General features: G+C 42.9%; 1 protein-coding gene across 1 annotated transcript in view; it reads right to left on the reverse strand.

The window, feature by feature from the left end:
* Nucleotides 1-3,164: 3,164 nt before the first annotated feature.
* LOC144113883 (protein O-glucosyltransferase 2-like) overlaps nucleotides 3,165-17,228 on the reverse strand; it is a 29,163-nt gene continuing 15,099 nt past the window's right edge. Inside the window, exons 7-8 of the mRNA XM_077647261.1 lie at nucleotides 14,636-15,037; nucleotides 3,165-12,011 (exon numbers count right to left, since the gene is read on the reverse strand). Coding sequence (XP_077503387.1) covers nucleotides 11,991-12,011; nucleotides 14,636-15,037 — 423 coding nt within the window. The 3' untranslated portion in view covers nucleotides 3,165-11,990. The remainder of the gene's footprint in view (nucleotides 12,012-14,635; nucleotides 15,038-17,228) is intronic.

The following is a 17,228-nucleotide window of genomic DNA, read 5'->3' on the forward strand; positions in this document are numbered from 1 at the left end:
CCGGTCTGGGGCTCCACCCAGTAAAAAAAAAAAAAAAAACCATTGGGACCAATTGGAAATTTCAATTGGATCCAAATGGAACCGATCAGAGACCCAGTTGGTTTCAATAGGAAACAGCAATCAAACTGGTTGATCCAGTAGGATTATCCAACTGGTTTTGCTGATTACAACTGTCTATTCCAATTAATTGTAAGATTACAATTGCTGTCATGTCGCCCAGTTGGATAATTGAATTGGGAGAGACACCAAATTTTGAAATTTTAAGAACCACAGGAATTTGCAAAACCATTTGAACAAATTTTGAACATGTTAAGATTCCAATTAAAAATTGAGTATCAATTATCTGATAATCTTGGCAAGGTTAACTGGTGTATGGAGCAATTCCCAGCCCAGAAAGCAAGCCTCCAGTGAATACAGAATTTCCACTGACTCTAGCGCACCATAGTCGCAAACCCTCAGCAGCACTGCATGGTCAAGCTCCTGGCTTATCCAGAAGGTTTGTTGCTGGGCGAGTTGGTTGGGGTACATCTTGAGAACACAGCGCTTGCAGACAAAGGACCAGAACAAGAAGGACACACACCTGCGCTAACTAACAACTTTTATTGTTGTTAGTTAGTTGTTAGTTAGCGCAGGTGTGTGTCCTTCTTGTTCTGGTCCTTTGTCTGCAAGCGCTGTGTTCTCAAGATTATCCAGAAGGGTTTTTGGTTTCCATAATTTATCTAAGTCAGCTTCCGTGCAATTCTGCAGGATGTTACTGGAAAAAAAGTTGGGCGGGGTTCAATCATGGTAGAGAAAGCATTTTGGCAATGGCCTGGGCCAAATTTGGAGGTCGTCATTGTGTCTGGCATGCTCAATTATGTTTGGACATCGCTTTTGGTTCAAATCGGCCAAAGTAAAATTTCAGGGGTTGTCCGGGATAAATTTGGAGGTCGCCATCATGCCGGGAAAGCTCATTTATGGTTGGACATCGATTTTGGTCCAAATTGGCCAAGGTCGAATTTCAGGGGTGGGCTGGGCCAAATTCCTGGAAATGACCGGCTCAAATTTGGAGGTCGCCATTGTGTCGGGTGTATTCAATTATGGCTGGACATCGATTTTCATCCAAATCGGCCAAGATCAATCTTTCAAAGTCAATCTGTTGTCAAATCAGGCACGGAATGGCAAGCGACTTTTGCATCGAGTAGAGCTATCGCTCTAAAAGGTCCAGGTAGCATTCTGCGCAGCTGCCACCTTCACCTTTCGGTCATGTGACACTCTCGTCAGTACCAGTCCGCCACCATACATGAGGGTGGTGCTGGTGAACATTCTCAAGGTTAGGTTACACGCGAACATAAAATACCACTAAAGTAGCTGATCGGACAGCCGCCGCCATAGCCCAGTTCATAAATCACCATACGCAACATACGGAGGTCGTGGGTTCGGATCCCACTGAAGGCCCATGTGGTTTTCTATCAATTATCTTTCAGCCATAAAATGACTGCACTACTAATTTTACATTGATCAACACTACAAATTGATAAAAATTATATAGAAACATTCCCCCCAAGCTTTCCTTCGTTTTGTTTACTGTTGGCTTCCTTAACGTACTAATACAGAGCAGCTAGTATTTGAAGCCAGAGTAATGTCCGCACACAAACAGACACGGAGACTGGATATAAGATGATTTATGACCTTTCAACGCTTTGTACAAGTGGCCGCACACAGTATGAACGTCATCATTCAACGAAACCGCCGTCGGCAGCAACAACAGACTCTCCACGCTGCCAAAACCAACTGCAGGCAGTGATGTGATGCGACTTCGGAATGTTAGCCATTGCATCAACAATAGCTCCTTTGAGAGCCGCAATGATGTTGTGTGGGTGCCTGTTGGACTCCCTCTCAAGCACGCCCTCTACGTGGTAGTCCATTGGGTTGACATCTGGGGAGCTGGGAGGCCACATGTTCGGAGTAACATATGGTCATGGGAATTTTCGACCACCCATTCTTGAGTTGTATGGGCTGTGTAGACAAGAGCAGACCTACATGCATAAAGTAGGACCAATGTCCTCATGAACGATATGTCTGATAGTGGCCTCATCTACCTCCACCTCCTTGGCAAGAACTCTCATTGACTTCCCAGGCTCCTCGATGATACCTGGGATGCAATTGATGAATTCCGATGTTCCAAAAGTTTCAGAACACTGACAATGTCTTTTTGTGTGGAAAACGGCCAATTCTTTCCGTAGTTTGAACACGAATGATCGGGCAACCTTCAAGAATGTAGAGATCTCTGAATCGGGGTGGCCTGCAGCCAAGGAGATGACTGCATGCCTCATCTCAAGAGTTAAGCAAAGTTCTGCCATACTTACTTGCAGCAAAAAAAAGGATTTGTAACTATGATGTACAGGATGGTGTATCGCCTATAATGTGTGTTCTCAAATAGCTGCTGCACCCTGTACGCTTATTTTATTAGCAGCTATTTTTTGGAGGATTTTTTTGCAGGCCTCCTGCTGATACTGCTGGCAGTAGGCGCGCATGCACGTCTGTCTCTCTGGCACATAAAAGGCGCGGATCAACTTCTTCAGAATGAAGTCAGTTCATCGCACTTGTTTGTGTCATTTTTCATTCAATGTCCTTCACCATAGAAAGCTTACCCAACTTCTGTTCCCAGGATGATCTGTGTTGCCATGGCAAAGGAACAGGTTCATGCTGCCCTCAGGGATCTTTGTGGGCAGGGATCGATCGATTGAGCGTGCGAGCTGTCTGCATACAGCTGAAAACCGCGACGGCATGTACTTATACCCACCACTGTAGTGCCACAATTGCAAAAGGCTGTAAAGTTTTTTTTTAAATTTTTGCAGTTCAGCATTCACATCCTTAAAATGATATGGCCGATAAAACAGAATGCAAAAATGCTACTGACGACGAACAAGTTGAGTCAAAGGTTTGAGTGTGTCTTCTCCTACTGTCGCGTTAGTAACCTGTAAAATCTGATTCCTAGAGTATTTTTCAAAGTGCAGCTGCACTCCATAATAAAGCAATGGGTCCAGCAGTTTTTCAGTGCGACAGATGTCTAAAAAGTAGTACAGTCACTTCATGACGACGCACATATGTAATGCTGCTGAGGCTGTAAGACTGCCCCAGTGTTCCTGACCAAAGTAGAGATAACCTTCATAAACAAATGCTTATCAGCAAGCAACGTCACAAGATTTATTCAATAAACAATACAAAATCAGAAAAGTACCTTTACAGGTAACAGAAAAAGACACTGCGAATGAATACAGTGCAATAGACATTGAAGAAACAAATGCCCACATGCAAACACACGCCACCATCACAGAATTCAAAGCTTTCTCTGTAAGCATAACATATGCATTATGCTACTTCAACAAGTGGCACATGAGTATGCAGTATCACAGTCCCTCTACAATACCATATAAAAGTAGAAAACCTAATACTGAAAGCCACCAGGATAAATTTAAGAAGTCGAATACTCTCTGAAGGCTTGAGTAAATAAAGACCACTCTAGATAGTTTTACAATAACAGGTGGACACCCTTATGTAAAGAACACAGACTCATCAGACTAATGTGGTCTCAATAGTAGGATATTTAGGAAAAGTTCTTGTCTTTGGCAAACACCAAGAGATGAAAATATTAAGCATTTCCTATATAAAGCACCAATTGCCAAGGACAATACTCAAGAAAAACAATGCCACAAGAAGCAATAAAGCACCTTAATTACGTTTCAAAATGTCGGCCAGTGGCACTGCAAGGCATTTCAGCAACACAGAAGCAAAGCCCATTTGTACAAAAAATTATCAGACAGGATCTAACTTAAACCCAATGCCACTTGCCATACCTATTTAGAAAAACATTTTCCCCACCTAAATAGCCTAGGCAGGCAGCTGGTTTTACAACATGAAAAGCTAATTGTTGATTTCCTTCAAACATGCACAAAGCATCACACTGGCCAGAAATTCTAGCATTGAAACATCAGGGTTTGTAAAATAAGCATTTGAAGATCACCGGATCACAACTTTGTTTTTCAAAGATGCACCTGACAACTGAAACTAAGAATAAAATGACAAAATCTGTCTACATGACTAAGTTAAAGGACGTGTTGCAAAGCTGCACTGAAAAATATTTACTGCATTCAACACAAAAAAGCCCCTCAGATGCAATATGAAGTGTGCTACATTCATCTGAAACAAGTTGCTGCTAGCTGTAGCACACATTCAGAAAAAGCTACGAGTTTGATAGGTACTACTACGCTCAATATGACCTTCAACGTGTCTACAGTGAACCAACGGAGACTTGCGCTTTATAGCGGACTCCCTTTAGGCGGAGACGTGGGTACTGAAATGATAAAAAAGTGCAAAAATTTCGATTTTGCAAAAATAGCATATTCGGGACCAATACACTCTGAAGTTCCTGCTAAAAAGTTTCGAGGTCTAAATTCAAACTTTAAATACTAAAATACCTATATATTTCGTGCCCATGAAGCCCAGAAATGGCAACTTTGCAGCGAAATGTGGCAGAAATCCATGCCTGTTGCTTCCCACGACCGCGTTTTTAATCGCAGCCATCTTTGTTTTGTTTGAAAGCTTGGCCCCTTCTCCACCACCTGGTATTATTCACTGCTGAGTAATACCAGGCCTGTACAGCGACCTCCTAATGGCTACACTTTTAAATGCGATTTTCTCAACTTCGTGTTTTTGCCAAAATGACTACCCTTACGAAAGTTTTCATTATGTTTTTGTGGTTCAATTTCAATCAATCTTATACCATTGCATTCAGAAAGAGCTAAACTGTGGAGCTATGCTGTTTTTGTTTCACTGAGTCCAACATTTCAAATTTTGTAAACCATAATGTTACCTTACTTCATAATTATGGTGCTTAGACAAAATTTATTTTTATGCGATGATGTACTTAAGCAGCAATATAATTAACATAGCTCCAGATGGCAGTCTTTGGCTACAGCTCCATTTCAGTCGAAACCAAAAATTGTAGAAAGAAAGTGGCTTAACAACCTGTAAGAATTCAACTTAGGCTTCAGTTCTCCGTAATATGGGAGCTAATCGATATACTAAAACTAGGGGTGTGCGAATATTCGAAATTTCGAATACGAATCGAATATGTTTGATATTCGATTCGTATTCGAAAATTGATATTCTTGAATTTCCGAAAATTCCCGAATACTCGCCAGCGATCGTATACTGCGCATACTTTCATAAATTCGACCGTGGTAAAACGACAATATCTGGGCAAATTAGCCGATAATCGAGTTAAAAATTCCAGGAAAACAATACAGAGGTCCTATCCCCTTCTTTCTCCGCCGTTTATCACGTGGACCGACCGCATCCCGACGCCGCAAGGCTTCACCTCGTGAGAATTTCCCCAAGTGGGCTTTCCCACATATCACCCGTGCTGCGAACAAGATGGCCGACGGCCCGCTTCGAGCAATCGCAACGCGAAATCGCGCTTTTTTGATCCTTCGGTAATACGTTACATATTTAATGCCCACATCCGGAGAATGTGTCCTGTCGCCTTCATAACTCTCCACGAGCGTGACTTCCGCCATCCCGTTTTGTAAACTACGCTATGCGGGAAAGCCTACTTGCGGAATGGCGCGGGAGCCTCCTGAAGGGGCGCGTCGAGTAATCACAATAGGGCAAGCGATTTTGTTACAATCTCGCCTATTGCATGGTGCATTGGGACCTGCACACCTCTTTGGCGGGCGTAACGGCAGGCGTGGCAACAATCGGAAGGCCTCTGTCGCTAGGGCAAAAAAATAGCCTGGCTGTGTAGTTTCGGTTTCTGAGCTTCACCGCTGCCCCGCGGCAACTTCAAATGTCGGCCCGCGCATTCGCCGATAGTCCAATTCCAGCTCCGTGCGGCTTATTTCTTTTTTCCTCTTTAAAAACCACCTCGCCGCTCCGACGCCAGTGTGTGTTCCCCAGCCCCTTGCTTACATTCGTGTTGTTCTTCCAGCACTCCAAAACGGGTGGCTCGTCACGGGCTTACAGGTGTTAGTGCTATGGAGCTACCTCATAAGGCCTTACTGCATCTTCAGCATTTTCGGCAGCATTTTATTGGGGGGGGGGGGGGCAATTTTATTAACAGGGCCCTTCGGATGAACCGGGCATTTCTTCCGGTCCCTTGAACTCTGAATGAATGAGGTTTAATAGTCATGTTATTTTTTTTGTTGCCAGTCTTGTCATTTTATGGATTTTGTTTTGTATGACCTCATTATAGTTTGGATACTGTTATGCTGTCTAGCCAAGTAGCATACATTTCTGTGTGCATAATGTTTTTTTATATGGTACTGAGGCAGTCTAGTTTTGTTTATTTTAGTCGCAAAGACCATACACTATTTTGAAAGAAATAAGGGCAACAATGTGTGCTTGCTCATCGTTTTTTGAAATTTTTTTTGTACTGAACAGATATTCGATTCGATATTCAAAGCCATTTTTTCTTCATATTCGTATTCGATTCGAAAATTTCAGTATTTGCACACCCCTAACTAAAACTAATTATATTTTTGGGAACAGGATGAAGAAACGCATATACATAATTAATTTCATTATGATATCTTTAATAATAAAAATGTTCGTTTCAAGACCCACGACCCTTTAAGATGAACTTGAAAGGACCGGAAAATTTCTCTTAAAAATATGTGCATGCATATATATATATATAGTTATGAAAGTAGGTACAGTTGGCTTCCGCAGGGAAAAGGTTAAGTGATGTAGGCACTTCTACAGAGACATATTTATTGTCGACGTTTCGACCGTGGTGCGGTCTTCTTGAAGTCCTGAAGAAGACCTGTAGAAGTGCGAACTTCACTTAACCTATATTATATATACATGTGTTACATGAATGTGTTACATGAATGCAATGAGTAAAATGCCTTTCAGAGAGAGGATAATTGCAAATAGAGCATTTACTCCACCATGGACGAAGTGAGCTGAAGACTGAGCAGAAAGAAGGTCACATTATCTTACTTGAAAATGACATTGGTCTAGTTTTCTTTTTTCACAGTGTTTTTCTCACTGTATCACATAGCAGCTGCTATTTGTGTGTATATTTTTGTCTGATTTTTGCTTTCCATCGTTCTCCGAGTGCATGCTTCGAAGGTGTCCAGCACAGTAGCTGTGCGTATACTCTTTTATGTGGCTCCTTCTGCAGTATAGCTGTTACCAACTCCACGAGCACGCATACCACACGCCTTTTTGTGCACCTCAGGCAATGCGTGCAGCGACTATATCTAACCGTTACTGCGCCACGATAACATATGTTAAGATGCCGCGTCAGCTGAATGCGGCCCCAAAGTTTTTAAGCCCCAAGTCAACTAGCAGATGCACTTCGCACATACACCCCTTTAGTCTGTGGGAGGCAATGCACTAGCAGCTGAGCACCATAGTCACTGAGCCACTACGGCCGCTAAAGGGTCCAATGGGAAACCAACTAAACGGTCTCAGAGTGTTCACCTTATCTGAGAATTAGTCTTAACTAAGTTCACCTAAGCAGAAGTCTACTGTATAGTAAATCAATGCACCTTCACACAGAGCAGCAAAGTTGCACAGACATTGAGTGTCCAGTCATGGACAAAATTTTGCGAGATGCCGGAGCGGCGTTTTGAAGCTGCCTTTGTGCCACTCGGCCGCGCAGTGGCTGCGTCGAGGCTGCGCTGGCCCATGACTAGGCACATACACGTCCTATATTCGTCCCCTTGCCTGTATGATCGCGCGCTTTGCGTGAGCAGCTGCTTTTCCTGAGCTTGGCCACAGGCGGCTGCTTTTCGCCACTTGCGCTCGTGAGCCACCATACTCGTCGCGCGGCCCGGCAACTGCGACGGCGGGGAAGAATTAACCCCATAGAGAATGTGTGGGTGATTTTTAAAGCCAATCTCATGAAGCCCCACATTGGGAATGCCAATGCGGACGTGTTGTGGCCAGCCAACAAGACCGAGTGGAACAGGCTTCGCAATGATACAGTTGTCATACCTTCCCGCTATGAGTCTATGCCGTGCCGTTTGGCAAGCGTGGTTGCTGCTTACGGAGGATTCTCCAAGTATTAGAAAGTGGTCATTTTCAGTGCCGCCTGGACCATTTTTGTTTTTTCATAGGTTTTATGTTTCACTGCAATAAATTTGTTGCCTAAGAATTTCTTTGTTACTTTACACTTTACGGCGGCACAATATTTATGAAGTGGTTTTGACAGGTAGCGGGCAGTAGCACACAGCCGTCCTCCACCATAGGCCAGAAGTTACAAATCACTAGCGAAAGGAAAAAAGAGAGCGCTTGATTTCTCCTAAAAACCGCACCATAAATGTGACGGCCGCCGTGAATGCGCACAGCCACCGCCATCGCACGCCAAATACGGCGGCCATATGGTGGCTGATGAGCGCAAGCAGCGAAAAGCGGCCGCCCGTGGCCAAGCTCAGAAAGAACAGCTGCTCACATGAAACGAGCCATCATACAGGCAAGCGGACGAATATAGGATGCGCATGCACCTAGTCATCGGCTAGCGCAGCCTCGACGCGGCCACTGCGCCGCCCAGTGGCGCAAAGGCAGCTTCAAAACACTGCTCTGGCATCTCGCAAAATTTTGTCCATGACTGTACTTTGTCCTTTGCATCGACAGGTAAATGTTTAACTTCCCAGCAGCATCAGACCTGAGCTACCATATTTTCTGCGTTGCAGCTCATGCTGAGCGCAAGAGTACACAATTATGTACATAGCATAGCATCTTAAAGGATTAACTGACTGGCATACAGCTGCAAAGGGGCAATAGCTGAACACATTGCAGTACGCACCAAGTATTGAACCACTTCATATTTTCTGTCCTGCTTTGTCCCATATATCACAAGCCAGGCTGAAAGTCACCTGATACTTCTGTCACTGTCAGTTTTAGCCATGAAAGAGCGAGAAATATGGAGTAAAATAAAGAAAAAGCTTACTATTTTCCATAACGTGGATTTTGCCGAGTGGAGCAGCGCTAGACACAGGGACAAAGGTGAAGGTGAGACAAACACATGGGTGCTATACTTGGAAGTCAACACCGTTGTGTTCATCTCGTCTGCCTTCCTCCTAGTGTTCGGTGCTGTTCTACACAAAACCTTCCATAAATAAGATGCAGTGTGCCATGCATGTTAAGCTTCAAGATGTGAAAGCACATGTGAAACAAGAAGACAGAAGTTGACATCAGATGCTTTCACCTATTAACCTTTGCACCATTCAGTGCCGCAAGACATGGCCTATAAGGCTTCTAAACAATGGTTCAGCAAAAAAAAAAAAAAAAAGCTAAGTGGTTAGAGGTAGGCTAAGGATTTCCTGTATCTGGCAAGAGGGATGGAAAAAGGAAAATGTACACCTTATACCAGGTCTACCAGCTAAACGTAACCAAGCTTTTAAAGAACAATGAGTAACCTAGCCCAGTGAAACCAACTGAGATCTGTTGAAAGTTACCTGATCGAGTCTGCATGCAGTATTTTTCATTCTCCATACTTTGCTAACTCTTTCGCTATCGTGCTATAGGCCATTGGTCAAACATGACCAACGTTTCGAGCCTGCCGCCAAAAATTCAAGTCTGCGCTCCTGGACAAGCTGCGCCACCTAGTTTGCTTCTACAACACTGTCTCTTTGGTTTCAGTTTTGTTTTTCCATTTTCTAATGCAAGGAGGCGACGTGAATAATGAAACTGACCAGACGTAGTCCGCTAGCGCGATCATGGCGTCCATTGCGCCGCATGCTCCTCAAAGGCAAAAGGCAACATGAGCACTTTTGTTGGTTCTTATCCTGTCTTTTTTTTTTTTTTTTAGAGTAGCAGTGGTGAGTAAGACAACCATGTGGAATGGTCGCATTTCAGTTTTGATATCGAGACCATCTCAGAGGTTCGGGACATAAGCGCGTGCTTGATTGCGTTTCATTTTACCATTCACATTGTATTTTATGTAGTGAGCTTGATTTGTAAATGATGACAGCAGTTTTATTTGGTGCCTTAGGGTCTTTGGAACATACTGCCAAGATATTTTACCAAATGCGCCAGCTGATTTTTGTTGTTGTCGCTGGTTTCATAAAATGGTACATTATTTTGATTATGACGATGTCAAGAAAGGCCATGCCTTTTTACCATGCCACAGGTCATCGGACATTATATGACCGATGTTTCGAACCTACCACCAAAAATTAAAGTCAACACGCTCCTGAACAAGCCGCACCATATAGTTTGCTTCTATAGCAATATCTCTTTTGGTTACTCTTTTGCTTTTTCATTTTCTAATGTGAGGAGGCGAGGTGAAAAATGAAACTTTGACCAGACAGTCTGCCGGTCGGCAATTGTGGCAACTGTTGTGCCGCACACTTCTGGGAAGGCGAAAAGCTACACTAAGCACTTTTTTTTTTATATAGCGGCAGTGGTGACTCAGACGAGTCTTAGAGAACAAAATCCGCTTTCTGCTGAAATGCTCTTCCCAGTGAGGTTTTGCGTGCGCACTGGGGCAAAGATGTGAGCTAGCAGCTCGTCACATGACAGATTTCTTTAAGGGCCAATAAATATACATGAATCGCACCTTGATGGAAACAGCATTGCTAGCTGTTTTTCTAGATGATATACAACTTCCGTATTGACATTCCGTTCCTCAAACCAACATTAACTTTGAAGAACAAAAATACTGCAGACTAGGCCACGCGATTCTGAGCAACCCTCAGTTGGCTTCACAGGGCTAGGACACTCTTATTAAAAGCTTGGTTACATTTAGTTAGGACACCTGTAAAAGAAGTCAACTACATTTTAGGGAAGAAAGAGGACTGAAGCCTTGTAAACTCCCGTTGGCTACACCCAAGCTGCATCTTCCATACAGCCAGCCAAAATACTTATGTAACGCAGGATTCAAAAAACGTCAAGAATGTATCCATTTTGTACTGTGAAGCAAAGTGAAATGAATGAACAATAATACGCTTTGACCATATGTGAGAAAGTGCACCAGTAGAAGAAAGCTCTTCACGAAACATGGCAAAAAATAGTTTTCAATGCCACAGCTAACCTGTCCTATGCATACCACAAGTTTAGCATACCTGCAAAAGGCACATGTTCATTTTAACAGAATATAAGTAGAAAAAAGAACCAAAATGGTAACTTCAGAAAACTAATGTGCTGATAATGCAGCAAAGTTGTTTTTGCTCGCATATTCAGCACGTCACACAAGCAGAATACAAACAGTCTGCTGTGGCAACCTTAAGCATAAATCATTGGTTGTTGCCATGATGGAAACAGAAAGCCTGAAGCTATTATCTGGAATATCAGCAGTTTGTGTGCCTTTGTTTTCGTTGGCAAACACGTTTCGGATAAAACAGACACTTTGCGAGTTGACCGTCATATTTCAACCTCAACTCAGTGGAACCTTAGCTACTAGCCAAGCCTCCTAACAATCTAACAGTCAAAAGACAAAGCTTCACCCAATCATTATGTCAAGATGAAAAGAAATAATACAGGCTAATTCGTGCATGGACAGAAAAGTTGTACTCACAAGGTGCACCAGTGTAAGGCCAAAAAATCAACTTTCTTCGGTGACAAGGGCCCAGAGTCAAATTTGTAAGCATACACTGCACACAAAAGCATTCTTAACAAATTAAGCTTCCTAGAAGAAAACTTAGCACTTTAAGTGTAAACCAATTCATCCAAAAATCAAAGAAGTGCCTTGTATAATACTACAAAGTGTTCTAGGCTAGGAACCTCAAAACAGGTATAATTGCTATTTTCAGTCATAAATTGGGCAAGAACAAAATAAAATTCTACAACAGCTCGGTAAAAGCATGTCACTGCAATTCAAAACACAATTTGCAAAGCATTGTCTGCCAAGGCAACTTTTCAGAAAAAATTATTTCCCTAAAAAATGTCACGATGGTTGAAGACAGGAAAGTTGTACAAGTATGCCTGCACCGCAACACAGTGCAGCAGACTCCACGTCTCACGAAAATCCCACACCTTGAAGAATGAAGTATACCATGTTATAACTCATCATGGTTCCTCTGAAAGGCAAAGGTAAAAAAAAAAGTGAGACAGCAGAGCCACCAGATGCACATTGTCACTTTCATGGCATGCCATAGCTCCCAATTAAACTCTCAGCTTTGCAAAAATATTCTTCCAAAAGAAACTTAATCAGCTGCCACAGCTTTTCATAAAAGGTGCTGCAAGCATTTTAACTACATTAATATGTGCATGCATTCAATTCAGTACAAGATAAAGAATCAAGAGCAATATACACAACTTCTGTTATGCAAAAAGTTGCAATTGGCAAGCACTTGAGCACTTGCCAGTCATGACAGCCAGTAAGAAAGGCACTTCCCAGATATGAAGTACATTTATGAAGGAGAAGATCTGTGGATCTCACTCCAGATTATGCTTTGTTCAGCTATCCTCACAAGGAGGAAAGTGGTATTAAAAAGGCCTCCAAAAACCTTGCTTGCGCTCGAGTATCAGTACAAGGACAAACGAGACTTTAATGAAGGATTGACACCAGCAACTGTGCTGGAAAAACAAATGACACTGACAAAGAAACACAGACAACAGAACAAGCACTGTGCTTTCGTCTCTGTGTTTCTTTGTCGCCCTTGTTTTTTTAACACAGCTGGAAGTTTCAAGACAATTAACCGACTAGCCCACAGCAAGATATTATCCACGTACGGCCTCTTTTCACTCTCTTTCTGATCATTGGTCCTACGACGATCAAAGCAATATAAAATAAAATTACACAGTAACAAAGTGAACATAAAAAACCACCTCTGGGATAATATTACAGTATTTAATTGTGTAATCGACCCACTTTTTTTTCCGAAAAAGTTGATATCAATTTGGGGGCGGGGTTCATTACACGGGGGAAAAATATTTCGAGAGATTTTGTTGCAAGAGTCAAAATTTCATATCATACATGTGCCCGACAACTGGCTCACCCACCCATCAGTCCGTCTATCCATCATCAACAAAAGCATGCCGCCAGCAATGTTTGTGTCGCTGGTGTTTAGTGCTGTTCGCTTCAAAAGGCGGTTGCTGTGTAACGGCACAATCACACAATTTTGTGATAGTCGGCGGTGCCGGCCAATCGCGGCGAGATAAAGCAAACATGCCCTATAAAACAAACACTGACCCTGAAGGTCAGGCGCACTTTTTACAATAGGTTAAAACAACTCACAAGGCTGTTACTATGCGAATGTTTAAGTGTTAGCTGTGGTGCGAAAAGGGTTAAGCATTTTTGCTCCAAATCTTGAGCTCACCAAATCGCTTAGGGTCTGAAGGTCCTGCTTCCTCCTTAGCATTTCAGTGCAGAGGATTTTTTATAGCATTCTGGTTTAAACTGCTGTGCTCCTCTCTGATGCTAGTGCGCTCATCAGCTTTCTAAGCATATACACTAGTGCAGCAACACACTGAGCAAGCCACCACTGCTGCCGGCTTTCACATCAAGGGCGCGCAGCGTCTTGGCACTCTGCCAAGTTCGCCAAGCGCACCACCCCCACAGGAGCTCTTATCAAAAGATATACATGCTGTGATGTTATCAGTATGCAGCATCTTGGCGCGTTACGGAGGTCTGTGCTGCAGGCGAAACAAAACTGAGGAACGTGCTAAAAGATTAAAAAAAAAAGTACATTCTCAACGACAAAAGTGGGGGTGGATTCATTATGCGATTGGGATTGCAATGCGAGTAAATACGGTATATCCAAAGCCTATTCACTCATCAGATTCACTGCCAAGAAACAAAATCAATAGTGGTGGACATGTCCCATTGCCCTGGACAAATGTTTGTCGTTCACATCCCATAAAGCTCAGTATAAAGCCTCCTGTTCATTCAACGTTCAGGTCACCAGTCACTGAAACGCACCTTTCCAAATGTTGCATACCATTTTAAGCGCCTTTCCCATACTGAAAGGACTGCTTTATTCATGAGCAAAGGCTGCACGTACAACCACCCTAGGGTCGATCAACCCTTCCCTTTCCTGGGCGCAAAGAGGTGAGAACTATAGCTGTAATATTCAACACAAACACGAGTCCAGGTCGACAGAGTAAAGACAGATCACAACCGCGGATGGCACGTTCTTAATGACCAGAGTGCAACACAAAGCCGCTCTCCATTCTCAATGTTCAAAAGGTGGTCCAGTTATCTCAAAATGTAGAAGTCATCGAGCTTTCCACAATGACAAACATACTAATACGGTAGAATCTCGGTGATAAGAATCTCGTGGGGTCGCGAACAAATTCGTATCATGCAAACGAACAACATTCGTATGCGGAAGCATACAAAAGGCATAGAAAATCGTGAAGCCAGTGATGTGCAGGCACCACTTAGTGCTCAAGAGTGTGGTTGCGCCTCATGCATTCGTATCATCCGAGGTTGCGCGGAGAGAGTTCCGAACATCCTGAATTCCGCACACTGTGCACAATGCACTCCAGCCAGGGAATTTTTCGAATTCGTATCACTGAGATTCTACTTAGTGCCAATGCGAAAACGTTAATAAGACACTGATAATGTAAACCCAACGAAGTATCCCTGATACAGCTATTGCTGTAACAAAGGTTACTCTGCACACTGAAAACAGCTCTTGGCATTTTATTATGAGACTCCCTTTTTGGTGAAAACAAGGTAATAAAACTTAATCTTTACCTGCTGCTGCCTGCAGTCACACGGCTGGTTATCACGAGGTTGAAGCACTTCTTCCATGCCTTCAGCAACTTTGGCACGCCTTTTTAATTTGAATGAGTATTGCTGCAAAAGCTGTGCATAATAACAGAATACATGATGAGGTAAGAGATGATCTAGTGCAAACTGCTGAGCTTCTTTTACAATGCGCTGCGCAGTACCATCGTGTTCATGAGCCCAAACAAGCTTCTCAATTAGGTCCGAGAGGTTACGTTGAAATGGTACATAATGCACCATGGGAATTAGACGTGAGTAGAAGTGCTCATAGTACTTGGAGTCTTGCTTCAGCACCAAGCTAGACCCAGCCAGGAGGTAAGGAAGCCGGTAAGCAGCCACGGTACCATCCACGTTGATTTGGTACTTGTACTGCAATGCACAGAAAGTGTAAAGAAACCAGCTGTACAGTTGTGCTAGGACATGGGATAGCCAGACATGATCCCAAAGCTCCTTGTTTGCCATGCTTATCTCTGATCTTTAAGACAGCATATTCAAAAAGTAGTGTACGGAGATGAAATCTGCAAAGGGCATTCCTAAGGTTTGCAAACACACGTGTGCACTCTTTTTCTTGACCTCAATATTTAAAAAGTGAACATTACCACTACCTGGACACTACAGCATATTTGTTACTCTGCGCTCGTAAGACTAGGGCCAAATCACAGAACGATCACAATCTGAAAACAGTCGCAAAACGGCCACAAAGCCCTGCTTCGACAGGTTTTCGATTTAATCATACCATAATGTGGCCCCTGGTAACATTAATGAACTACGAAACACAGTGATGTAATGATACTTGAATTTTCTGTGCACATAATAAAAGAAAAGCTAATTTACACTCAACTAGCGGAATTTGTCAGTGTGTGTTGTGTATGTACGTGCGTGCACATGTGTGTCAATGTAGCTCCTTGTTTCACAAGTTAATATGCAGAACCAACTAGCCCGGCAACATACCTTACATAACTACCCCTAAGTGACAAGTTATCAATTACAATTAATAGCAAAGGCTGCTGCTACTCTCAGAATTCAGTAATGCCCCATTCCTGTGTGGATTAGCAATGCAGCTAGTTTAGAACAGCTGCCTTAAGACGCAGCAACACTTTTTACTAGTATGAAAATCTCTAGTGTTAGAGGCATTGCTCGAGTAATCCACTAAAATTCTGATTTCTGTCAGAGGAAGTATCACAATAAAAAGCTCCCTTTCAGGAACTCTGAGACTTCCCCCTTTCCTCTTGCTGCTTCTATCACAACAAAAACAATGCATCTGCACAACCACTGTGAGGTGTTCGTGATGTTCCACCTGACGAGATAAGGCACCATTTTTTTTTCATAGCTGTAATTTTGTTAACACCAGCTTAGGCATGTAATTTGCTGTATTTGCAAACCCTGCCTTCTGCTTCCACTGGCACCTGCCATTCATGACAGTGAAGGAGTTCAGTTAATAGCAGCCACTGCTCATCATCATGAGCAAGACGCAGCAATTGACATCTCGGAGTTCACAAAAGACTGTAGAGATTTGAAAAAAAACGTGGAAAAAGGCAAGCAGTCTATGGAACAAGATAGCCTTTTGCTATGCAGAGTAGTTTTACTGGGCTGAGATGCTCATTAGCATCGATTTAATTTGGATGGGATGTTCAGGGTGAGTTTCAGAGCCTCTTTAAAGCATGATGAACAATTCTAGCCCTCCTGCACAGTAAAGCCCCATACTTGTTTTACTGTGTCAACTAGGCACTGCTGGTATGATGCTGCTTTTACAAAAACAAGATAACCGAGAGGAAATATAATCAAGGCTGTCTGGCTCACTAATGACAATGATATTTTTCAGTCACCAAGACCAAAAGCTTCACGCCATTGGTGCAAGAATACAGAATACACATTAAAACTTGACACCCTGAAAACATGTTCCCCTCTTGACGATTACAAGCAGCCAGATAATGACAGCTGAACTGACATTCATTATCACCATCCTCAGAGGTGATAATCTCATTACAGGACAAAGGCCTCTCCTTGTGATCGAGTCACCTGTCTTGCAGCCCTTATCCTGCAAAACTTTCCTAGTCTTACCACTCCATGTGAGCCTCTGCTAGGGCCTCAGTATCCACTCTGCCATTCCAAAAGACAAGCTGTTATTTGTTCCACATATTAAAAGCCCTACCAGTTCATTTATTAAGTGTACTAACATGAACTATCACCTATCCCATACTTCTCTTTGTGTTTTAAGATTTTGCTGATGACTTTCTTTTTCATCACTTGCTGTGCTGTGCTCTGATTGTCTCCACTGAATTTTTCATCAGCCTCTAAGCTTTGGCCCCATAGGTGGGTGATGGCAGAATACTTTGGTCATATTACTTTTCTTTTGAGCGATACTGGTAAGCTGCAACTCATAACCTGCTTAGTCTTCTTAGACTGCAGTATGCTCCGAATAAATAAATAAACTCGGAAATGCCTGCCGAATGCACTCCTCTCCGACCTATCATTATTCTCCAGCTAATTTCTTAATTGTGTTCAGACTTATCACGCCTGGACACAGCACAACTTGCACACTTATATGCTGCCTAATCAA

Source organism: Amblyomma americanum, chromosome 1 (genome assembly GCF_052857255.1).
Source record: "Amblyomma americanum isolate KBUSLIRL-KWMA chromosome 1, ASM5285725v1, whole genome shotgun sequence".
NCBI classification, from domain to species: Eukaryota; Metazoa; Arthropoda; class Arachnida; order Ixodida; family Ixodidae; genus Amblyomma; species Amblyomma americanum.